This window comes from Rhinolophus ferrumequinum, chromosome 12 (assembly GCF_004115265.2).
Source record: "Rhinolophus ferrumequinum isolate MPI-CBG mRhiFer1 chromosome 12, mRhiFer1_v1.p, whole genome shotgun sequence".
In the NCBI taxonomy this organism is placed as follows: Eukaryota; Metazoa; Chordata; class Mammalia; order Chiroptera; family Rhinolophidae; genus Rhinolophus; species Rhinolophus ferrumequinum.
The window spans coordinates 635893-661094 of record NC_046295.1 but is presented as its reverse complement, the minus strand read 5'-3'; the positions used below and the strand labels follow the sequence as shown (position 1 = coordinate 661094).

The following is a 25202-nucleotide window of genomic DNA, read 5'->3' as shown; positions in this document are numbered from 1 at the left end:
TTCCCCAACAGTGATGTTGAGCATCTTTTCGTGTACATCTTTGGAGAGATGTCTATTCAAGTCCTTTGCCCATTTTCGAATCAGTTTGTTTGTTTTTCCATTGTTTTAGGGGTTCTCTGTATATTCTGGACATTGATCTCTTATCAGATAGATGATTGACAGATATTTTCTACCATTCTGTCGGTTGCCTTCCTACTCTGTTGATTGTGTCCTTTGATGCACAGAGTTTCTAATTTTGGTAAAGTCCAGTTTATGTACTTTTTCTTTTGTTGCCTGTGCTTTTGATATCATTCCAAGAAATCTTTGCCTAATCCAAGGTCATGAAGGTTTTCCCTTATGTTTTGTGCTAAGAGTTTTATAGGTTTAGCTCTTATGTTTAAGTCTTTGATCCATTTTGAGTTAATTTTTGTATATGGTGTTGGGTAAGGGTTCACCTTTATTCTTTTGCATATGGATATCCAGTTGTCCCAGCACTATTCTTTGAAAAGGCTGTTCTTTCTCCTTTGAATGGTCTTGGCACCCTCATTGTTTCTTGGCTCTCTATTTTATTGGTCTGTATATCTGTCTTTATGTCAGCATCACACTCTTAATTGCTATAGCTTTGTAGTAAGTTTTGAAATCAGGAAGTGTTAGTCTTCCAGCTTTGTTCTTCTTTTTCAAGATTGTTTTGGCTATTTGGGGCCCCTTAACAATTACGTATGAATTTGAGGACTGGAATTTTCATTTTTGCAAAACATGAAAGTTGCAGGAATCTGTAGATCACTTTGGGTTGTACTGCCATTTTAACAATGTTTAGTCTTGTAATCCATGAATACAGGCTGTCTTTCTGCTTATTAAGGTTTTCTTCAATTTCTTTCAACTTTTTGTAGTTTTCAATGTACAAGTCTTTTACCACATTGGTTGTTTATTTCTAGGTATTTTATTCTTTTTTTTTAACTGTTTTATTTCTGTTTTTTAATTATTGTTATTTTTTTATTAGTTTCAGGTGTACAAAACAATGTGATAGACATTTATCATTTATATCCTTCACACAGTGGTAACCCCCCTCCCCTCCAGGTATTTTATTCTTTTGTAATGTTGTAAATGTGATTATAAATGGAATTGCTTCCTTGATTTCCATTTTGGAGTGTTCTTGCTGATGTATAGAAACACAAGTAATTTTCGTGTGATGATCTTGTATGCTGCAACCTTGCTGAATTTCTTATTAGTTGTAGTAGCTTTCTTATAGATTCTTTGAAATTTTCTATGTATAGGATCATGTCATTTGTAAATAGAGAGTTTTACTTCCTCCTTTCCAATTTCCATGCCTTTAGCTTCTCAATTTTTTCAAAGAAACCAGCTGGTACTTTTGATAGGGATCCCATTGAATTGCAGGTCAATTTGGGAGGTATTGCCGGTATTAATACTCTGTGAATAACAAGATGTTTTTCCATTTACTTAGGTCTTTAATTTCTTTCAGTGATGCTTTAGTTTTCAGTTTATAAGTCTTATACTTTTTTTGTTAAGTTTATTCCTAAGTGTTTTATTTGTTTGGATGATATAAGTAGAATTTTCTTGTATTTCATTTTCAGGTTGTTTATTGCATAGCAATAAAATTGATTTTTAAAATACATATTTTTTTAAATTGTTGTGAAATACATATAACAGAAAATTTACCATTTTAACCATTACAGTTCACTGGCATTAAATACATTTACACTTATGGGCAACCATCACTACCATCCATCTCTAGAACATTCTCATCTTACAAAACTGAAACTCTGTCCCCATTAAACAACTCCTCATTTCTTCCTTTCCTCAGCCCCTGGGAACCACCATTGTAGTTTCTATGAATTTGACTACTGTTGGTATCTCATATCATTGTAATCATACCTTATTTGTCCTTCTGTGACTGGTTCATTTTACTTAGCTTAATGTCTTCAAGGTTCATCCATGCTATAGCACGTGTCAGAAGGAATTCCCTTCCTTTTTAATGCTGAATAATATTCCATTGAATGTATACACCACAGTGTTCAATAGATATATATCCATTCATCTATTGAACTTGGGTTGCTTCCACCTTTTGGCTATTGTGAATAATACTGTTATGAACACGGGTGTACAAATAGCTCTTTGAGACCCTGCTTCCAATTCTTTTGCATATATACCCAGAAGTAGAATTGCTGGATCATGTGGTAATTTTATTTTTACTTATGAAGAACCACCACCGTACCGTTGTCCACAGCGACTGCACCATTTTACATTCCCACCAGAGTATACAGAGTTCCAACTTCCCCACATCCTCAACAATACTTACTATTTTCTGTATTTGATAGTAACCATCTTAATGGGTGTGAGGTAAGAAATGCAGTTGATTTTTGCATATTGATTTTTTTTTAAGGAAAAGAGGCTTATTTTGTAAGTAGAGTACACAATGACAAAAATGCGTCTGCTACCCTTTCGTGCTGTACTTCTATCCCTTCCTACTGCAGGATCCTTTCACAGTTGGGGCATTTATTTTCTTAAGGTGACTGTAGCTAGTGACAGATGTGATGTTAACCGCCCCTCTTAGACTGTGGTCAACTGTCAAAGATGGAGGGTAGGGACTGGAGTGAGGTTGGGTGTCAGGGGTGTCATCTGGAGAAATGGACATAGAATGCCAGTTCTAGTACCCCCTGTGTGGCCAGCTCCTGACTCAGCTCTTCTAAAGCATTTCTTCTGTTCCCTTCCAGTGGAGTAGTCACTGGTCCACCTTCCCAAAAACCAAGGCAAGTCTTGAAATTTCTTCTACTTGGCTCATTTATACTTAAGACCCAGTCAATCAGAGAAAAATGCAGTTTTGATCATCATTGGCCCAACAACCTTATCTTATATTTTTCAGTGTTCAGTGGAGACATAGAAATGATTCTAGGTATTCTAAGCAGAAAAGTTTAATACAGGAAAAATAAGTGTTTATAGACTCATTGGAAAGCTGGAGAAGTGAGCCATAGGTTGTCCTCTAGGAATCAGAACACCAGAGAACTGACCCACCAGCGAGCTACAGCCTTTACCGTCATCAGGAAGGTAGTGGAGAATCAGGATAAAGCTACTGAATTCTGTAATCCAGGGATCAGGAGACCCCCGCAGACTCAACTGCCTCTGGAGAACCACAGAACTAAAGATTGGACCCTGGAACACCTGAAGAAAAATACCACACAGAATGAGTGCCAACTGTGTGCTGCATATTGATCTTTTATCTTGTCACCCTTGATGATCTTGTTTATTTTCTCTCTCTCTTTTTTTTTTTTTGGTGGTTTCTTAGGATTTTCTGTATACATGATCAGATCACTTGCAGATAGATATAGTTCTAGTTCTTTCTTTCCAATCTGGATGCTCTTTATTTGTTTTTCTTGCCTAATTTCTCTGGTTTGAACTTATACCGTGTTTCCCCGAAAATAAGACCTACCCGGACAATCAGCTCTAATGCATCTTTTTGAGCAAAAATTAATATAAGACCCAGTCTTATTTTAATATAATATAAGACCAGAAGTGAGCCATAGGTTGTCCTCTAGGAATCAGAACACCAGAGAACTGACCCAGAGAACTAGACCAGGTCTTATATAATATAATGTAATATAAGACTGGGTCTTATATAATATAATATAGTATAATATAATATAATACCGGGTACAATATAATATCGGGTCTTATATTAATTGTTGCTCCAAAAGACACGTTAGAGCTGATGGTCTGGCTAGTTTTTATTTTCGGGGAAACACGGTAGTACAATATTGTATAGAAGTACCAAGAGTAGATAGACATCCTTATCTTAGGGGGAAAGCTTTCAGGTTTTTTACCATTAAGTGTAATGTTTGCTTTGAGTTTGTTATAAATGTTTTTGAGTGTTTTTTTTTTTTTAAATCATGAAAGGATGTTGGATTTTGTCAATTACTTGTCCTATATCTATTGAAAAGATCATGAGGTGTTTTCTTTCTTCTATTAACATGGTGCATTTCATTGATTGATTTTCATTTTGAACCATGCTTGTATTTCTGGGATAAAGCCTACTTGTTTATAGGTGTAGAATCCCTTTAACATGCTGCTGAATTTCATTTGTTAGTTTTTATTGAGAATGTTTTCTTAAGGGACATGGGCTGTCATCCTTTTTTTTTTTTTCCTAGTAATCTTTTTGCCTGGTTTTGGTACTTGGGTAATAAAAGGTGGCTTCATAGAATGAATTAGGAAGTGTTCCTTTCTCTCCACTTTTCAATTTCTCTGGAAGTTTGAATATTGGTGTTGATTCTTTAAATATTAATATTTGAAAGAATTTACTAGGAAAGCCCTCTGGTCCTAAGTTTTCCTATGTTGGAAGATTTTTGATTACCAATTCAGTCTCTTGTTAATTGGTCTTTGGACAGTTTTTTATGATGTGTTTAGGTGTGAATTTCTTGGATTTTATCTTAAAATTCACTAATTGTTTCTTCTGCCTATTCAGATCTGTTGTTAATCTCCTCTAGTGACTTTTTCATTTTACTTATTGTAGTTTTCAACTACAGAATTTCTATTGGGTTCCCTTTTATAAATTCTGTCTCTATTGATAGTCTGTGTTAAGCCATTGTTCCCCTTGTTTCCTTTAGGTCTTTGTCCTTGGTTTCCTTTAGCTCTAAGCATATTTACAGTAGTTGGTTTATAGTTTTTGTATAGTAAGTCCAGTGTCTGAGCTTCTTCAGGGACAGCCTGTTTGTTTTTTCCTGCGTATGGATCATACTTTCTTGTTGCTTTGCATGTCTTTTAATGATTTGCTGAAAATGGGTGTTTTGAATAATACAATGTTGCCACTCTGGAAAAATCAGGTTCTACAACCTCTCTAGGATTTGTTATTGCTGCTTATTGTAATTGTTGTTATTTTTTTAGTGACCTTTCTGTGCTAACTTTGAGAAGTCTTTATTTTTTGTTGTGTGTGGCCTCTGAAGTCTCTGCTCTGTTAGCTTAGTGGGCAGCTAATGGTTTGACAGACTTTCTTAAATGCCTGGAACCAGTAAGCTTGTCAGGCTTCGTCAGGGCCTCTGTGTGCCTGCGGAGGCTGCCATCGGCCCTCAGCAGGACTTTGCAGCTCTGCCTCAGCCTGCCCTTCCTCAGCACTGATCAGCGAAGGTGGGGCCTTCAGGGCCCTCTGGAACCTGTGTGTGGCCTCCTCCGTGCCCAAGCTGTGCTGGAGTTTTCAGAGCCTTGTGCGCTTCTCACTCCTCAGCTTCTTTTCGGCTTTAGGTTTTAGCGTTTTGTTTGCCACAACTGTTACCCACTATCTCAGGCAGTTTTGAAGTTAATATTTTTCATAAATGCCCCTGGAGGGAAATGCCCCTTTTATACCCAGTAAGCTCTGAGATAGGTCAATGAAGACAGGAAACCAAGAGACTGGTCAAATAATGACCATCTCTGTGAATGAGGCTTTGGAGAGGCTCTCGACCTGTTTAGCCCCCTTTGGAGGATTGTTTTCACCATGATTGGGACTGTTGTTTTCAGGGTTCCCATGGAACTAGGAAGAGAGGGGGTGGGAATTCACTCTTGTTTAAATTTGGCTGTTTTTCTTGAATAAATGCTCCCCAGATTGTTGCAAGCCTCTGGTTAATTTTCAGAGTTCTGAAAATTTTGCTTCTCACAGTTTTTGCTAGTTTCTCATTACCCACATAAAGGAGAGAATTTTCAGAAGTGCTTAGTCCACCATTTTTGCTGATGTACTTTATCTCTTCTTTGTGGTGTTACAACTTGCTAAGTGCTTAGGGAAAAGCAAGTATATGAGCCATTCCCTTTAGGAGATGGTTTTTATGGTCACCATTTGTTTTCAACATATATGATAGATTTTTAAGAACTATTTTTTACTGTGAAGCAGTAACTGTGAAGAAGTATTTTCTCATTTAACTGAGAAAATACGGAATTGTATAAATGAGGTCACCTGCCTTCCCAGAGGTCACTCGCGTTGTCAGTTTGCACATCCTACCACACTTCTTCCTGTGCCAACAAAAATACACGTCGTTCAAGTGGAAGTGAGGTGTTGCCTGTCTCCACACGTATTCTGATGTGTGCTCGCATGTGCATGCACATACATTTCTAAAGCAAATATGGGATATTGCCATAGTAATTGTTCTGATAATTGCTCTTTTCACTTGAAGAATTTTTGGGGATTGTTTGTTGTGTATCCTTTGAGGCTTTTTCATTGCATATTTGGATATCATGTATAGATGCACATTTTTTAAAAATTTATTTTAAACAAAAGTGACATCATATGCTTCATTCTGCCAGTTGCTTTTTTCCTTGACTAAATCTTGATGATTTAGTCAAGGAAATCATCTGTCTGTTTCTGTTAGTGGCTGCATATCATTTATTCATTCCTTCATTCACCATGTGGCCTGCTGTGTCCTGGCCCATTAGAGCAGAGGTGCTGTGATTTACGTAGCTGTCTCCAGGTCTTGCTGTCAGTTAGGCATCAGTGAACGTCCCTGACCTTCCTTGTGGATTTGCCAGGTCAGGGGACACCCACATTTTAAATTTTAATGGAAACCAGCAAGTTGCCTTTCAAAAGATCATGTCAATTTTTTTTCTTGCCAACAATATGAAATTACTTGTTAGCTACACCTCCCCTTCCTGGATATTATAATTTGAAAGGTTTATCTGATGACCAGAGTTTAGCCATGTCATTTAAAAAGGTGCTTGCTGCTGCTTCCCTACTCACGTGCAGGGCTGGGTTGTCAGCCATGTGAGGCTCTCCGAAGAGGGCCAAGGTTTCCTGGTTTGGAGTCAGCCCTCCACCCCAACTCGAGATGCGCACCCGGAGGTGGTGGTATCTCTTGAGACCTTCGTCATCTCAGTCACTTTGGCTGTTCTGTGTTAGAGTTGTGCTGCCCCCAATCCAGTCATTGACACACGTGGTGGTTTCTTAACAGGTGGCAACCGGGAAGTGGAAGCAGATAAGTAAATACTGTCCCCTCGATCTCTACTCAGGGTAAGAGAACGTGTCTCCTTTGCCCCTAGTGCTGCCTTCCCTGGAGGGGGCGGTGTGGGCATTCTGTGAGGGAGACCATTGGGGGTTGCGTTCTGTGAGGGGTTCATGGGGGGCGTTCTGTGAGGGAGACAATGGGTGTTCTTTGAGGGGGGCCATGGGGGGGCGTTCTTTTAGGGGGGGCCATGGGGAGTGTTCTGTGAGGGGGGCCATGGGGGACGTTCTGTGAGGGAGACAATGGGGGGTGTTCTGTGAGGGGGGCCATGGGGGACGTTCTGTGAGGGAGACAATGGGGGGCGTTCTGTGAGGGAGACAATGGGGGGGCGTTCTGTGAGGGAGACAATGGGGGGGGCGTTCTGTGAGGGGGGCCATGGGGGGCGTTCTGTGAGGGAGACAATGGGGGGTGTTCTGTGGGGTGATGTTCTGTGACAAAGGGTTGCTGTGTGAAGGGTGTTCGTATTCTGTGAGGTGGGGTCCAGCAGATACTCTGCAAGGTAGGGGCTGCTGGCCTGTCTATAGCCAGGGCCCTGGGCAGGGCTCAGGTTCTGGCCTGGGTTGTCTCTGTGGGTTCCTACAAATTACCTGTGGGTGCCCGCAGCTAGGGAGATGTTACCACAGGGAAGGGGCCAAAAGCAGGATGGGGATTAGGAGCAAGGATGGGTGCCTCTGTGAGGAGGGCCGGGGAGATTGTGGCTCCTTAACCACCACGCTCAGGTACCAAGCAGCCACTCCCAGTCATGTCCCCTGCTCCACAGGCAGGTGACTGTCAAGACTGCTTATAATTCTATCAATAATCCTTTCCCCTTTTAGAAATAAACAGAGAATGTATTTTGCCTTGAAAAGCTTGTTGCAGGAGGCACAGAACAACTTAAAGATATTTAAGGTAAGAGTGGCTCCTGTTTTATGACCCTTTTGGGGATGGAACCAGTGGGTCTTGCGCTGAGCCAGGTGAACTGGCACTCTGGTGCCCAGTGGGTCTCTGTGACCTTGTAGACGAGGGCATCTGGACTGGGTCTGGCTTGGCATGGTCCTCTGGGTCCTTTTTCCAAGGCCCATTGATTCCACTGGCACAACATGCTGTGCTCCCTTGGATATGTGATGTCAACTCCTTGACCACTGGGAGGCCTCAGGCTCCCTGATGCACAGAACCTGACTCTGGTTCTAGTGTGAGGACGGCGCTGACGTGGTCAGGCTACATTTCAGTCATCCTGTGTGTGTCCCTGAGGCCTGTGTGGTTGAGGTGGCAGCAGGAGCTACGTGGTGCAACCTGGCCAGTGGCCACACCTGTGCCTTTGCTCCTGGTTAACTTGGGGAACTTGTAATTTGGAGACCTCCTTGTCAGTTAGTGAATTCTCACAGTCCGGCAGCTCTGATCATCCTGTGTCCTGGCCACGTAAGGAAAGGGTTCTGTATATGGAACATTCACCATTTGGCACAGGCACTTTCACCTTCCTTATTGTCACCTGCACGGGTGCCCTGGCCTGGTGCTGGCAGGAGTGGTGTCATCAGAAGGGGTGAGGGGAGCAGGGAGCAGGGCTGGCCCAGTCTGAAGGAGAGCTAGGCGTGGCCTTTTTTGGAAATGTGTCCCTTGGGGTTCCCCTTGTCATATCCTTTTCTCCTTGCCACTGACTGTCCCCAGTCCTGTTTATATCCTAATAAAGTGTAACACATAAGCGAGTTTGCGACAGGCTCAGGCTTGCAGGCCTCAGATCTGAGGAGAGAAGCGGGGCTGTTGGATCACACCAGCCGTGTGCCCTATGCATCCAGCTCTGTGGATGGCGCCATTCTGCATACCAGGTGCCCCTCGGGGGGCTCGGGGGTGTGGGTGGAGGAGGGTCTAGTGTTGACTTGCTTCCCCCATCTGGCTCAGAAATCTGATCAGAGTGAATCGACTTTACCCCGCCTGCCTCCACCTTCCCAAATCTAGAAAAGGAGGACATATTTCAAAATCAGTTTATGTTTTTAATTCTTATAAAGACTTCAGGAATTTTATGTTTAAATTTTAAAGATAAATTTCCTTTCATCTGGGATTTAATTGGAACCAATTAATTGGCTTGCATGTCGTCCCACATGGACTCTTTTCTGCTGCCTTTGCTTGGGCTGACCTGTCAGCCCACACTTAAGCTGAGTGGTGGGTCTGGCTCGGCCCCGGCGGGCAGGGCTTGGGGCCTGGGCCTGAGAACCCGACTATCTACTGCTTCTGCTGCTTCTGTTGAAGTCAGCGTGGAAGAAAGTCTGGAGGTCGAGCTAATAGTTTCACAAGAGATGGATTAAGAGAAGGGATGCAGAATGGCTTTTTAAGATAATACCGGGAGCAATGAGGACATTTCCCCAAGTGCCATCACCTCTAATGAACACGCTCTGGCTCTGAAGCCCGCACCTTCTGTCGTGAAGTTCAGGGGTGGAGAGATTTCCTGGGTCATGATCGTTGCCACCATCGTTCATACTACACGGCTATAGCTCCGCCCACCCCAACATTGGTCACTTGGGAGACTTGCTGGGGGACATGTGGGGTAGTCATGTAGCCTTGGATGATGTCTCTCTGCCAAATGTAACATGAGGTCCTTGAGCAACTGTATTTGTACATGTGAAAGTCCCGTCTGTTCGGACTCCAGATACTGGGGAAGAGGTCACTCAAGTTACCCTGACATTTCCAGGGTCACTCAGCTGCTCGTGGGCTGGGAGGAGGGACCAGATAGCTGCCACCCATGGTGCCTGGTTTCGGCTCAGCACTGCCTCTCCACCTGCTTTCCTCCGGGGAGCTCCTGCCTTCCCTTTACCTGGCACAGTCTTCTCCCACTGTAAGACCCATATCAGGGTCAGGATTTCCCTGGCCCTGTGCCTAGAGTGGCCTCAGTGTGTCCCCATCGTCCTGGACACCCACTTTGTGAGCTCTGACAGTGCCAACAAGGGATTCCCAGGGGCGGCACCATGCTGCCGAATCCCAGGACCTCCTGTCCATACTCCTTGTTGGATTGAGTTGACTCCCACCTGCCACCTGGGGGCACAGCAGGGCTTGTCCTCTTCGATATTATCTACTGCTGTGTAACAGCCACTTACCATCTCACAGTTCCTGTGGCCAGGAATTGAGCAGCATAGGTGATTCTGACTCAGGGTCCCTTGGAGGCTGCATCCCGTCTGAAGACCTGGCTGGGGCCAGAATCTCTGCTCCCAGGAAGGCGCCTCCGCCCTGGCCTGGGCAGGAGGTCTTCGTTCCTGGCCACTCGGGGCTCCATGGGGCTGCTTAACACGGCTGCTGTGATCTGAGAAGAAAACCTCCAAGATAGAAGCCAGGCGCTTTAATAATGGAATCTTGCCGGGGATGTGCTGTTGCTTTGCCTGTATTCTGTTGGTCACACAGACCAAACCTCCAGTGTGGAGAGGACTATAGAGTGTGAGTATCAGGGATGGGGGCCATTGGGGACCGTCCCAGAAGCTGCTGACCACACCATCTCACAGACGAGGAAACGAGGGGCAAAGCGTCCGCCACTCCCTTGGGGTCGGCTCCTGCTCGGGGGTGGCAGACCAGGGTTCTCTTAGGGGCTTTCCCAACAGACACCACGGACCTCCTGACCCCGTAAAGGTCATGGGGTTGGGCCCACTGGGTGTCCCTGCCCACAGCCCTGCGAACGTCGGTGCCATAAGGAGATTCTTTGCTGGACTTGGATTTAGAAGACAGGATGGCCTCGAAGACGAAGATCTCCACAGTAGTGACGCTGGTGACCTCACCGGCCCTGGGGAGAGCCTGGCCCAGCTCGTCACAGAGGACAGAAGCCTCTGGAAAGCTGGCTGCCTACAGATGTCCACATTGGCCCAGAAGCTTCCCTGCTCAGGGTCTGACTGACACCGTGTGTCCTTCAGGAGCACGGGTGTCACGCAGCCTCTCGAGTACTGGGCTGGGGTCTTTGGGAGTTTGGGCTTTGGACTGAGTTTGCTGCCAGTGTGCTGCGTGTTCTGGTCTGAGGCTTTGCATTTCAGGCCAGGTCTCTGGTCTTCAGTTTTTGAGAACTTGTTTTCTTTTCCATGTTCCAGTGGGATTTACCTCTTGGTCAATGACAGGGTGCCTAAGGGTGGGTTTCCCCACAGGGCCACAGTGTGCAAGGATCCCAGAGTGGGCAAATATATGGTGTCAGGTCCCTTTGCTTGCCCAGGGTGGGGACAGAGGTGATCCCCCTACCCACCTGTTGGAGGTAACACTTCCCTATCCTTTTTCTCTCCTGAAGAATGGGGAGCTGATCTATGGCTGCAAGGACGCCCGGAGCCCCACGACTGACTGGAGTGAGCTGGCACATCACCTGAAGCCCTTCTTCTTCCCATCCAACGGCCTGGCCAGCGGGCCCCACTGCACGAGGGCTGTGATACGGGAGCTGGTGCGTGTCATCACTCGGGTGCTGCTCAGCGGCTCGGACAAGGGCTGGGCGAGTGCCCTGAGGCTGGGGCCTGGGTCACGGGGCCCGTGTGTCTGCGAAGCCAGCCCTTACCGCAGGAGCCTGCGTCAGCCAGGTAGGCCAGGCGGGCGGCGGGCAGGTAGGCCGAATCTGGGGTGAGGCCTGCATGGGTCCTGCCTGGCTTCACGGGGCTCGTGCAGAAGCAGCCTGGGCCTTGGCAGGGCTCCCCAAAGCCAGCCCCTGCCTCTCAGCCCCACTGGGGAGACTCCCTTTTTCCTCTTCAGTCTGGGTTTGTAAATTGCAGCACACACTTGGGTTGTAGGGTTCCCCTAAAACACCATTCCGCATGCCTATACCTCCTCTGCGGTTTCCTAAGGGCTTTCTTACATTATGCTACTTCATCCACTCAGTGACCCTGGGGGTAGCTTTCCTCGGCCTGTTTTTCATACGTGGAGAACTGAGGCACAGAAGTTGGAGTCCCACAGCACAGGCCTTTCAGGGTGAGGGTGGCCACAGCGGCCTGCGGTTTACAGACAGGCGTGCACACAGGCTTGCAGGGCCTTGGTCTCTGGGCACCTCCTGCTTGAGGCCTCATTTCTCACAGACTCCCAGTGGCTGGCTGTGACTTGGTGACATTTAAGCTTCGAGGCAGTCTGATGGTGGTTTGGGTTTTTGTCGTGAGTGTTCGTGGGCTCCTCCTTCTCCCCTTTGTCATCTGCTGGCAGCTCCACAACACACTCAGGTCTGTGGAGCCGTAGCCAGGAACTGATTTGGGGCCGACCAGCAGGACTGCGGTTCTTCAGTTTCTGTGCTGAACCCTGTGTTCTCTCAGAGCCCTCAGAGGCTGTGACGTCAGAGGACAGCAGCCCTGCCCCTGTGTGGCTCTTAGGTGTTTTTGCCGTTTGGCCGCCTGGGCACAACAGATCACCACTGTCCTGTGTGACCACCCCCCTCTCCACATGGGCTGTGGCACCACAGGCATGGTCTCACAGATTTGGGAGTGTCAACATGGTCGTTTTAAATTTTATGCCTTGTGGGGAGTGTTATTTAGACCGAGGGCCATCTTTCTAAACTTAGAGCTGGCTGGAGTGATGGAGTTGAAGGGTGTTGAGATGGAACAGAGGCCCAGCAAGACATGGGCACCTGCTCTTTCCTTTGGTCCTGGCCCCAGGCACGTGCCAGCAGCCCCAGCTACTCCGTGGACCAGGGTGCAGCCTGTGCCCCGGCCTTCTGCAGTCCTTGACAGTAAACCTCATTTTCCCCTCCTGTTCTGGTAGGAAGAAGCAGCGTGGAGCGCTCGGGGTTACCGAAGGACTGTCTTCTGTACAAAACCCTCCAGGTGCAGAAGCTGGACCTGCTGGACATCGAGGGCCTCTACCCTCTGTACAGGCGGGTTGAGCGCTACCTGGAGGAGTTTCCTGAGCAGAGGTGAGCCTTGTCCATGGCATCCCTGCCCCTCCTGTGCCCCTGTGGTGCCCGGAGCAGCCCTGATGGTGAGATGGGGAAGACAGTGCAGGCCTCCCAGGAGGACGACCCGCCCTGGCCGCTTCCTTTCCTTGCCCCGGGTGTCAGGCCCAGCGCAAGGATTCAGTGCTGCGTGACGAGGATCAGGGTCCTGTCAGATCACTGGTCACTAGCCGGTTTCTGGAAAAGAAAGCACATCCAGTGACAGACAGTCCGCATCAGGCCGTTCCGTCCTGAGCAGGGCCGAGCCTGCAGGGGGCAGTGCTGCTCCACGGCTCAGCCTTTCCCTGTGAAGCCTCCCTTCCTGTGTAGCAGCAGAGCATCCATGGCCTCCTCACAGGTCGCTGGGGTCCACACCTGTGGCGTGTGGGGGGCTGGGACCCCCACTGCCCCTTCACTGGAGTCTCTGACCCCGACGCCATTTGAACGCCGTTTGTCATAAACAGATCAGGTCCAGCCTCCGCTCCCCGGGTTCTGGTCTTGCAGGTTCTCTTTAAAACTTGGCTGCTTTAGGACAAAATGTAGCATTAGGAAGAGGATCCCTTAGGTGTTCTTTAAAAGCAGAGGTGTGATTGTTAAATTGTTACCAGTTTAAGAAACAATTTCCAGTCAGCTTTCTTATCCTGTTTTTCTGTGCCTTTTCCTTTAGAAAAGCATTGCAAATAGATGGGCCTTATGATGAAGCATTTTACCAGAAGCTGCTCGATCTGTCCACTGAGGATGATGGGACAGTGGCCTTTGCGCTGACAAAGGTGGGCGGACCTTTCCGGAAACACACTGTGTGCTCCTTAGGCTCTTAGCAACACTAAGTTGGGGTTTTACTGGGAAATGTTTCCCACTACTACCCCCGATGAGTAAAACAGAAAAATTAGGGAATTAAAAAAAAACAGCTAAAGTTTCCCCCAGATGGACTGGACCAGGTGAGGATTTGTTCAGTTGGCTCCAGCCACCCCCGGGGCCAGCCTTTTCCTCATCCCCGTGCTGGGGTCCAGGGCTCACCTCTCTGTGCTTCCTTTTCAGCAGCCTTAGAACCAGCTGGAGCCAACCATCTCTCTCCCTGTGACCCTCACTGGGGGCCAAGACCCCCACCTGTGGCTGGGGCGGGGGTGGGAGCTTCCTTCCCCCAGAACTCAGGCCCAGGGGCAGCCTGGGACAATCTCTTAGGGAAGAGAGGCCTGGTTCTGTTCTTTCTGATTCTGTTAAATCAGGGAATTCAGAGGCTCCATGAACTTAAGATAGAAAAAAAAATTACGTCTTTTGCTAACCTCTGACTGAAGTTTGGTGTTTCCTTCCATTATGAATATGGCAGCAATCACTGCAGCGTCACAGGACCCGTAGCCGCACCACGAGACACCAGACTTTAGCATTTCACACTGGTTGGGGCAGACATTTCATGGTAGCTTTGCATTCACCACTCCTGAGGTTTCGTTACATAGTTCTGTGTAACACGTTTGTTTAAAAAAAAATTTGGCATCTGATATGATCACCTGCTGTATTTATTTTCTGCATTTAAAAATGTTATTCTGAGAGGGATCCATCAGCTTCACTGGGCTGCCAGAGATCTTGTCTTGCTAGATGCTAAAATGGTTAAAGAACCCTTTTCTAGTGGGAGCGAGGTGACAAAAGGCAAGAGCAAGACGGAGTGACCTCCTTCTCTATGTGCACCTGAGCATGCCCTGGAGCCCTTGGTTCACCTGTCCTGGCACTGACAATGTGCCAGGACAGGTGGTTCCCACTGTGTCTCTGGCCGAGGCTGGCTGCTCCCTCTTCTGTAGCTGTCAGGTTTTTGAGGATGAGGACTGAGGAGGTCCTCTCCGAAGCCAGAGCTGTCCTCAAGGTGGGGAGAGATCCAAAATGGAGCCTCTGCCTCAGAATAATGTGACCGAGTCTGCTCTCTATTGTCTGGAACTTGGGTACATTGATTTAGGAATAAATAATAGCATCACTTCTTTTTCCAAGGATGGAAACATAGGACCTTAACTCCTTTTTTATACAGTTCTGTTTTTCAAAGTTCCTACTAAATAAGCCTGGATTACTTTTTAATTTTATTTCAGTTTTTAACCTCATATGTAAATATAATCTTGTAAGAGATTCGAGCAGTCATTGTACAACTCTGCAGGGCTAAAATCAGTAAGTTGGGAGAGCATGAATGCTGCTGCAGAGAGGCTGGTGGTGGGTAGAGTGGCACTGGCCACTCTGGGAAACAGTATGGCAGCTTCATACAAACTAAACATGCAGTAGTCTGTAACCCAGCGCTGCTGGGCACTGGTCACAGGGAAGGGAAGACTTTGTTCACCCCAAACTCTGCAGGAGTGTGCCTGGCAGTGTGCCTGCCTGGCAGCCTTACATGGTTATGCTACCTAACCCTGGACACAACCCAAGTGTCTGTCAGTAGGTGACTACAGCAGACCCAAACCAGAGCTGCTGGGCAATGAAAAGCAACAAACTCTGGACACGCACAGAACCCCAGGTGAATGTCAGGGGGACTGCAATAACTGGTGAAAGCCAAACCCCAAAGGTCACGTACTGTGATTCTATTTAGATGACATTCTGGAAATGACAAAGATGCATTGTTGCCATGGGTTGGGGAGGAGGTAGAAGGAAGGTGGGCATGGCCATAAAAGGTCAACATGAGGGATCTGAGCACTGATGGAACTACTTTGTATCTGGACTCTGCTGCTGGGTGCACGAACGTGTGATAAAACACACACTCTCACACACATACTCATACACACATGTACACATACCCACTCTTACACTCACACACTCTTACATACACATTCACACTCTTACACACACTCATACACATACACACTCACACACACATACTCTTACACACACACAAACACTCACATACTCTTACACACACTCTTACACACACATACACACACGCACATTCACACACACTTAAATGGCTACATGTAAAACTTGGGAGTTCAGTGTAAGATCGTGGAGTGTATCAGTGTCACGATCCTGGCTGTGACATTGTGCTGTATAGTTCTGCTAGATGTCACCATCAGGGGAGGGCACTCAGCATCTCTGCATTATTTCTTAAACTGCGTGTGAACCTACCATATCTCTAAATAAATAATTTAATGAAAAGATTCAAGCAGTGAGTATATGTATAAAACGTGACTGTATTCCTGTCCAAGCAGTAGCTGTCCATGGCTAACAGATGTGTCTTTCCAGAACTACACACACACATACCCTCACACACTCACTCTCACACTCTCACACATACTCACACGCCATTCGGGGGTATGTCCACGTTACATGTGTTGTTCACCAGCTTGTATGAATGTAACGTGGCTTGAGGTGTCTGTGCTGGAATATTAGTGTCCCTCTTTGTCCTAGTGAGTTAGGTTCTGTGCTTGCAATGAGAAGAGGGCTGTTCTCGGGAGCAGCTTGAGAACATTCTTCCCCACAGGCTGTTCAAGTTCTTTCTCAAAGGCCGTTTATCTAATGTAGCTCTGATGAAATGAAAGAGGAGGGGTTTTGTCTTCATTTCCAGGCTCAGGACCCTGCAGCTCAGAGGACTCTTGCTTGCTGTCTGTTGGGCAGTATCCTATAGCAGGAGGCAGCATACTTCTGTAAGGGGCCAGATAGAAAATGCTTTAGACTTTCTAGACCATCTGGTCTCTGTTGCAGCTCTTTGGCTCTGCCATTGTCCTTCAGAAGCAGCTACAGACAACACACGAGCACCGCTGTCCAGTAAAACCCTAAATAAGTGGCGGCTGGATCTGACTCCCAGCTGTAGTTTACTGACCTCTATTCACTTCTCCTTGTTAGTTTTTATGTTCCATTTTTTTTCTCTGTTAGTTTGGAAGTTACACCTTGTTTCTATAATTTTAGTGGTTACTGGTACACTTTAAACATGCATATTTAAAGTCTAAATTCAGTCCATAACTTAACCACCCCCCATCCCGCTCAAGCCTGGCCACACAAACACACAATGTAAGGAAATGAGATACTTTAATTCCAGTTCTCTCTCCCGACATACATACAGTGTTTGTCTGTCATTTTGTTTTTGTCTTGCTCTTTTTTTTAAAATCACAATTTACGGTATTATTTTATACACAGGTGTGTTTAGAGCTATCATGTGTTTGCCCATATCTTTATCCAACATTCTTGCATCTCAGATCTTTCCTCTTTGTCCTTTTTTTATTAACAGCTTTATTGAGGTACAACTTACATACCATACAATTTACCTGCTTAAAGTGCACAATTCAGTGGTTTTTCCTTCACAGATATGTGCAACCATCACCATAGTCAATTTTAAAATATTTTCAACTCAAAAAGAAATGCCGTACCCTTTAGCTGTCATACCTGTATCTCCCCATCACCCCCAGCCCTAAGCCACCACCATCTGCTTTCTGTCTCTATTTGTCTGTTGCAGACATTGCATGTCTGTGGAGTCATTCAATATGTGGTTCTTTATGACTGGCTTTTTTCACTTAGCATAATGTTTTCAAAGTTCATCTGTATTGTAGCATGTATCAATACTTTATTCCTTTTTATGGGTGAATAATATTCCATTGTATAGATATGCTATATTTTGTTTATCCATGTATCAATTGGTGGACATTTGCATTGTTTCCACTTTTTGGCTACTGTGAATAACATGGGTATAAATATTTGTGTACAAATGTTTGTGTGGACATATGTTTTTACTTTCCTTGGGTGTATAAACAGGAGTGACGCTGCAGGGTCATGTGGTGACTTACATTCCCACCAGCAATGTAGGATGGCCCCACGTTTTTCATATCTTTGACACTTGTTATTTGTCCTTCTGATTTTAGCCATCCTAGTGGATGTAAAGTGGTATCTTATTGTGGTTTGGATTTGCATTTCCCTGAAGACTAAGAACATTTTTCATGTATTTACTGCTCATTTGCATATCTTCTTTGGAGGAATCTTTTTAGATCCGTAGCCCACTTTTTAATTATGTTATATGTCTTGTTGTTGAGTTGTAAGAACTGTATGTATTGTGGCTAGTAGCCCCTTATCAGATATATGATTTGCAAATATTTTCTTCCATCCTGTCAGTTGTCTTTTTGCTTTTTGATTATGTCCTTTGATTCAAAAATGTTTTTAATTTTAGTGACGTGTAGCTTATGTATTTTTTTCTTTTGTTCATACTTTTGGTTGTCATATCTAAGAATCCATTGCTAAATCCAAGGTCATGAATATTTTTCCGTTTTCTTCTGACAGATTTATAGTTTTACCTCTTATATTTAATTCTTTGACCCATTTTGAGTTAATTTTTGTATAATTTGAGCAAGAGATCCAATATCATTCTTTGCATGTGATATCCAGTTGTCCCGGTATCACTTGTTGAAGAGATGATTTTTTTCCCCATTGAATGCTCGTGGCACCTTTGTGTTCCATTGATCTGTATGTATGTCTATACTCACGCTTATACGCTGTCTTGATTACTGTTGCTTTTCAAGAAGTTTGAATTTGGGAAATATAAGTTCTCCAACTTTGTTCTACTTTTTCAAGGTTGTTTTGGCTATTTGGATCCCCTTATAATTTCATATGAATTTTAGAATAAGCTTGCCAATTCTAAAAGCCGCTAAGATTGTGGTGGTCTGTAGATAGCGTTAGGTGGCGTGGTCTTCTTCATGACAGTAAGTCTTCCAATTTAACATGAGAGGCTTTTCCTTTATTTAGATCTTTTTCTCACAACAATCTTTTGTGGTTTTCAGAGCATACGTTTTGTTCTTTATTTGTGAATGTTTTAGTCTTTTTGATGCTGTTGTAAATGGAGTCGTGTTCTGAATTCTGTTTTCAGATTGATCATTGCACATATATGCAAATACAATTTGTTTTTGTACATTGGTCTTGCCACTTGCAACCTTGCTGAATTTTTATTAGTTCTAATAGTTTTTTGGTGGATTCTTTAGGATTCTTTCTATATGAGATCATCTGTGAGTAGAGGTAACGTTCCTTTCCAATTTGGATTCCTTTTATGTCTTTTTCTTAACATGAGGGCCGTGGCTAGAACCGTTAGTACAATGTTGAATAGAAATGGCAAGAGCAGACATCTCTGATTTGTTCCTGGTTTTCTTGGGACAGTGTTTAGTCTTTCGTCATTATGTGGGTGTTAGCTGTGTGTTTTTTTGTAGCTGTCCTTTATCAGGTTGAAGAAGTTCCCTTTTCCTCCTAATTTGGTGTGTGCTTTTTTTAATAACGATAGGGTGTTGGATTTTGTCAAACGTCTTTTCTGCACCAGTTGAGATTATCATGTGGCTTTTGTTTTTTATTTTATAGATACGGCATAGTGCATTAATTTATTTTTGGATGTTAAAACCAATCTTGCATTCCTGGGATAAATTCCACTTGGTCATACGTATAATTCTTCTTACATGTTGCTGCATTAAATTTATTTTGTTGAGAATTTTTGTGTCTATATTCATAAGAGATTCTGGCCTGTAGTTTTTGTTTTTTATGATTTTTTGTTTTATTTTTGGTATTAGGTAATACTGGCCTTGTCAAATGAGTTGGGAAGTAATCCAGCCTCTTTTTATTTTTGGAAGGTCTTCAGGAGTGATGTTAATTATTCTTTAAATATTTGCTAGAATTCACTGGTGAAGCCATCTGAGTTTGGGCTTTTCTTTCTAAGTAGTGTTTTGATGCCCAACTCAGTCTCTTCACTTGTCATAGGTCTAATCACATTGTCTGTTTTTCCATGAGTCTGTTTTAGTAGTTTGTGTCTTTTAGGAATTTGTCCATTTCATCTAAGTTGTTTAATTTATTGGCCAATAATTGTTTCTAGTTTTTCTTCTTTTTCTGAAGTATATCCTTTAGAAGTTACATTAGTGAAAGTATTTTGGTAAATTCTGTTTATCTGGATATGTTTATTGTCACAGTCTTAAAAGGCAGTTTTTTTCTGGGTACAAAGAAAGGGTTAAATGTTTGTTTTTCTCCTAACATTTAACCATTTTATGTAACATCATCTGACTGGATGTTGCTGCGGAGATGTCTTCTGTCAGTCTACCTGTCCTTTCTCAGGAGGTGACTTTTGTTTTTCTCTATGGCTGCTTTTAATGTTTTCTCTTTCTCTAGTTATTTGACGTTTTAGTGCAATGTGATTAGGTGTTGTGTACTTTTTATTTATCCTGCTTGGTGTATGTTGCGCTTTGTTACTTTGCGGATTTGTGTTTTTCTCTTTAGTATGTACAAGGTTGGGCAACTTAGTTCGTGAACTTATCCTAGAAAAAGAGCTACATACCTCATTGCTGAATGTCACTATGGTCACCTTCAAAGTACTCCTCTTGGGAAGCTATGCACCGACACCATCACCTAGTCAACCCTTCAAAGCAATTTTGGAACTCTTTCTGGAATGGCCGTCAGAGCTGTCATCGTATTACTCTTGAGGTCCTGAATGTCATCCAGATGTCTTCCTTTCAACATTTCCTTTATCTTTGGGTAAAGAAAGAAGTCATCGGGGGCCAGATCAGGTGAGCAGGGAGGGCGTTCCAATACAAATGTCTTCCTTTCAACATTTCCTTTATCTTTGGGTAAAGAAAGAAGTCACTGGGGGCCAGATCAGGTGAGTAGGGAGGGTGTTCCAATACAGTTATTTGTTTACGGGCTAAAAACTCCCTCACAGACAGTGCCGTGTGAGCTGGTGCATTGTCGTGATGCAAGAGCCATGAACTGTTGGCGAAAAGTTCAGGTGGTCTAAGTTTTCAATGGAACCTTTTCAGCACTTCCAAATAGTAAACCTGGTTAACTTGTTTGTCCAGTTGGTACAAATTCATAATTAATAATCCCTCTGATATCAAGAAAGGTTAGCAACATCATTGCAACAAGTTCGTGTACTTAATTGTCAGACCCCATATAACATTGTCATTTATTTGGATGTTGTTTGAAGTTGTTACTGTTAAAGATAATGTTGACATGCACAATTTTGTACTTCTGGGTTTATTTTTGATAGATTCTGTCATACTGTCCTCCCAAAAAGATTTTGCCAGTTCTCGTTCCTTCTTGCAAACATTGAGGGCCCTTGGTTCTTTCATGCCCTCAAAAACACTAGATAAGTATTACTAGTATTTAAATTTTTAATTTTCTAAGCTTTTGTTTTCATTAACCATTTGTATTGTAAAACATAGCACACAGCAAAGTGCACAGAAAAAAATGTACCGCTCAATGATTTGTCACAAACAGTCCCTTGTGGAACTACTAGTTAGGTCCCGATATGGAGCCCTGGCGGCCGACCAGAACCCCTGTTGGTTTCACGTCTAGTTATTCCTTTCCTTTCTCCCTGCAGTTAACTATTGTATTGACTTGTATCCCTACAGTCTAGATTGCTGTTTTTGAACTTTATATATGGGATCGTGTGTACAGCTCTCATGTCTTTGTGTTAACTGCATGTAACACTTAGGAGAGGCACTCACGCCACTGCCAGCACTTCCACATTTGGACCGCCTTATGGTAGACCCATCGAGCGCGTCTACTACAGTTTATCCATTCTACTGCTGGAGGCCATTTGGGTTGTTCCCGGTTTGGGGCTGTTAGGAATAAAGCTTCAGTGGACATTCTTACGCAGATCTGTTGGTGTACCTGTGCACACATTTCTGTTAGATACGTTCCTAGCAGTAGCATTTCTAGGCCAGTGGGCTGAGCGTATTGAGCTTTAGCAGACACTGCAGAACAGGCCTCCTGTCTCCATTCCCTACAACAGGCCAGGGGGGTTCTCGTTGCCCTATACCCTCTCTATCTCTTGGTTGTGGGCCTTTTTAACTTTAGCCATTCTGGTGTGTGTGCAGCGGTGGCTCGTTGTGGTAATGAGATTAAGCACCTTTGCTTAAGTTTATTGGCCATTTGCATTTTCTTTTTTGTGATGTACCTATTTAAGTCTCTTGCCCAGTGTAGGGTTGTCTGTCATTTTCTTATTGATTTGAAGGAGTTCTTTATGTATTTGGATAGAAGCCCACTGTCAGATGTATGTGCTACAGAGAGCCTGTAGCTTGCTGTTTTACCTCGTAATGGAGTCCTTCTAAGAAGGCAAATTCATAATTTTAAGGTAGTTTGATTTACATCAGTTTTCCTTTTAAGTCTTTCTCTTTTATTTAACTTAAAGACCTACAGATATTTTAGAAACTTTGTTGTTTTGCCTCTCATATTTGGTGGGTAACCATCCGCAATTGATTTTGGTATGGCATGATGTAGGGCTTTATTTTATTTTCACAGGGGTTTCTCCCAGAATCATAGGAATTGTACTGATCACTGTAGAGTCATAACAAGTCTTTATACCAAGTGGAACAAATCCTTCTACCTTCTTCTTCAAGAATGTCTTTCCTTTCATAAATGCCTTGGCTCTTCTTGACCTTTTGCTTGTCTACATAAATCTTAGAATCAACTTGTTCAGTTTCACAAAGGAAAGCAACAACAAAATTATTGGGATTTTTATTGGTTTCGCATTAAAATTATCCCTAAGGGTGGACATCAATATAATACTAAGCCTTCTACCATGGGCGTTTGCTACATTTTTAGGTGTTTAATTTAAGATCTAGTAAAAACATTTTATGATTGTCTTTAGAGAGGTCATTTATCTTATTAAATTTATTCTCAGATAATTGCTTAACTGCATTTATTAAATATGTGATATTGAGATGAACATGTCTTTTATTTTCTGTTAATGTGGTTAACTGTACAATTGGTTTCATTTTTTTATATATTATATATTTGGTTTGTTAATATTTTGCTTAGGATTTTTTGCATATATGTTTATTTCATAATGTCTCTGTTAGGTCTTGGTATCAAGGGTATGACTGTCATAAAATATTTGAAGAGTATTTCCTCATTTTCTTTTCTCTGGAAGAGGTGAAGACATTATTTCTTCCTTAAATATTTTGTAGAATCACAGGTGAAACCATCTGGGCCACAGTAGGAAAATTTTAAATTGTGATCTCAATTTCAGATTTTCTCTTTCTTCTTTTGTCAGTTTTGGAAGTCACATTTTTGTAGAAATTTTTCTGTTTTATCTAAAATTTTCAAACTTTTGGCATATTTTTTGTAGTATTCTTTTACTGTTTTATAAGATCTTTTATTCCTGACAAATGATATAAGGCATTTGTTTTCTCCTCTTAATCCATCCCACCAAGACTTTATCAAGTTAGTTTTATAAAAATTAAATTATGATCCTTTTTTACTGTATGATTTTCTATTTCATTGATTTCTACTTTTAATTATATCCTTTTTCTTATTTCTTTGGATAACTTGTTCCTTCTATAACTTTTTCCTGATATGAATGTTTACATAATTAAGTTTTGGCCTTTTTTTTTTCCTAAAATGTCTACTTAAAGCTATATATTTTCCTGTAAACATGGCTTTAGCTACATTCTATAGGGTTTTCAATGTAATTCAATTAAAATATACTGTGATTACTATTAAGATTTCTCCTTTGACCCATGCAAGTATTTAAAAGAGAATTAATTACCAAATGTGGGGATTCTTATTATCTTTATTGAGTTAAAATTGCATTGTAATCAGAGAACATACTCTCTGTTGTCCATGGAAATTTTTTGTGACTTGCTTTATTGACTAATTTGTTTTGAAAAGTGCTTCTAGGTGTATGTACTTGAAAAGCAGGCATCTTCTGAAATTGTTGTGCCCATTAGGTCAAATTAATTGTTACTCAGATCTTGTATAATCTTACTGATTTCACTGTTTGCTTATTACATAAGAAGGATGTTTTGAAACTTTATGGATTTTTCTGTTTCTTCCTATTTATTTTGAGGCTATATTGTCAGGTGTCTTAATGTTTAGAATTGTTACATCTTCCTGGTGAATTGAATTTTTCATTTTCAAGTGTCATTTATCATTTTCAGTGTTTTCATCTCTGGTAATACATTTTATCTTAAAGTTTCCTTTGTCTGATATTAGTGCAATTTCTCTAGATTCTTTTGGTTAAAGCTTGCATTGTATATCTTTTTTATTTTTCATCTATTTTTAATCTTCTGTGTCTTTGTATTTAAGGTATGGTTTGGTTTTCAGTCCATTCTGACATTGTGTCTTTGTTATTATCTGGACTTACGAGTATACTTGGGCTTAAACCTTTTAATTTTTCCCACCTGTTTTAGATTTCTTTTTCTCTCTTATTGTTTCCTGGGTTTTTGTTTTATTTTACTTTAATCATTCCATTTCCCCACTCTGTTAGTTTGAAAGTTATAGAGTCTTTTATTTTTGTTTTAGTGGTTTATCCTAGCCATTGTGGCAAGCTGTTCACTTAACATTGTTTAGTACCTGTACTCTCTTCTGGGACAATGCAAAGTTCTGAGAGTACACTTTACTATTACTCCTACTTATGCTGCTGTAGTTGCTGTGGATTATTTTAAACTCAGGAAGACATTGTTACTGCTTTGTACAGTCGGTGTCCATTGCCCACCTAGTTACCTCTTGCATTGCCCTTCTCTCTGCCCTGCATCTCTGAACTTATATCTGAAATCATTCTGTTTTTGTCTGCAGAATGAAGAACACCATTTTATGTTCCCTTAGTGCAGGGCTGCTGGTGTTTCATTCGTAGTTTTTATTTGGTGACATGTATGAGCTTGTTCTTGAATCTGTGACTTGATTTCTTTCCTCAGTTTTGGATAATCTTTGGCTTTAACTTTTTCAAATTTTGTTCCTGCCCATTTCCTCTCTTCTTCTTCTAATTACATGTATATTAAACACATTTTCTTTATCTTCTGTCTCATGCCCCTTGCTCGATGTTTTCCAGCTGTTTTCTTGTCCATGCTTCATGGTAGCTAGATATATATATTTATATATTTCCGTTTAGCAAATCTCTTCAGTTTTTCCCTAATCTGCTGTTAAAACTACCTGTTGAATTCTTAATATTGACTTTTATCATTTTTGGTTCTAGAATTTCCAAACGGTTCATTTATTTTTTTTATAAATTTTATTTATTTTTATTTATTTATTTAAATTTTTATTAGTGAATTTTGGGGAAGGGTGTTTTTCCCCAGCACCCATCAGCTCCAAGTCAAGTCATTTCAAATCTAGTTGTGGAGGGTGCAGCTCACTGGCCCATGTGCAAATCGAACCTGTGACGTTGGTGTTATGAGCACTGCGCTCTAACCAACTAAGCCATAGCCGCCCCCAAACGGTTCATTTTTATAGTCTCCAGTCTTTCTTTGAAGTCCTCCATTTTGTCTTTTATTTTTTGAGCAGAGCAGCATGTGTGTCTGGCCCCTCCAATAGCTAGAGTCCATATGTATCTCTACTATTGTGTTTGTCGTTGTTTTGCTGGTTTTCATTCATATCATCTTGTTTTGTGCTTAGATATTTTTGCTTGTGTGTCAGAAATTATATTTGTACAGTTATTTTAGAAATAATTTGATGCCTAGGATGATAGCTTCTTCCAGAGAGAATTTTAGGTCTGCTTC

At 42.7% G+C, this 25202-nt stretch overlaps 1 protein-coding gene across 3 annotated transcripts in view; it reads left to right on the top strand.

The window, feature by feature from the left end:
• The window catches only part of IPPK (inositol-pentakisphosphate 2-kinase), a 50673-nt gene that overhangs the window by 19651 nt on the left and 5820 nt on the right, over positions 1-25202 (top strand). For all 3 annotated transcript variants that reach the window (XM_033123167.1, XM_033123169.1, XM_033123170.1), the window contains exons 7-11: positions 6900-6958; positions 7766-7838; positions 11179-11458; positions 12621-12771; positions 13457-13559. In XM_033123167.1, the coding sequence (XP_032979058.1) occupies positions 6900-6958; positions 7766-7838; positions 11179-11458; positions 12621-12771; positions 13457-13559 (666 nt within the window). The remainder of the gene's footprint in view (positions 1-6899; positions 6959-7765; positions 7839-11178; positions 11459-12620; positions 12772-13456; positions 13560-25202) is intronic.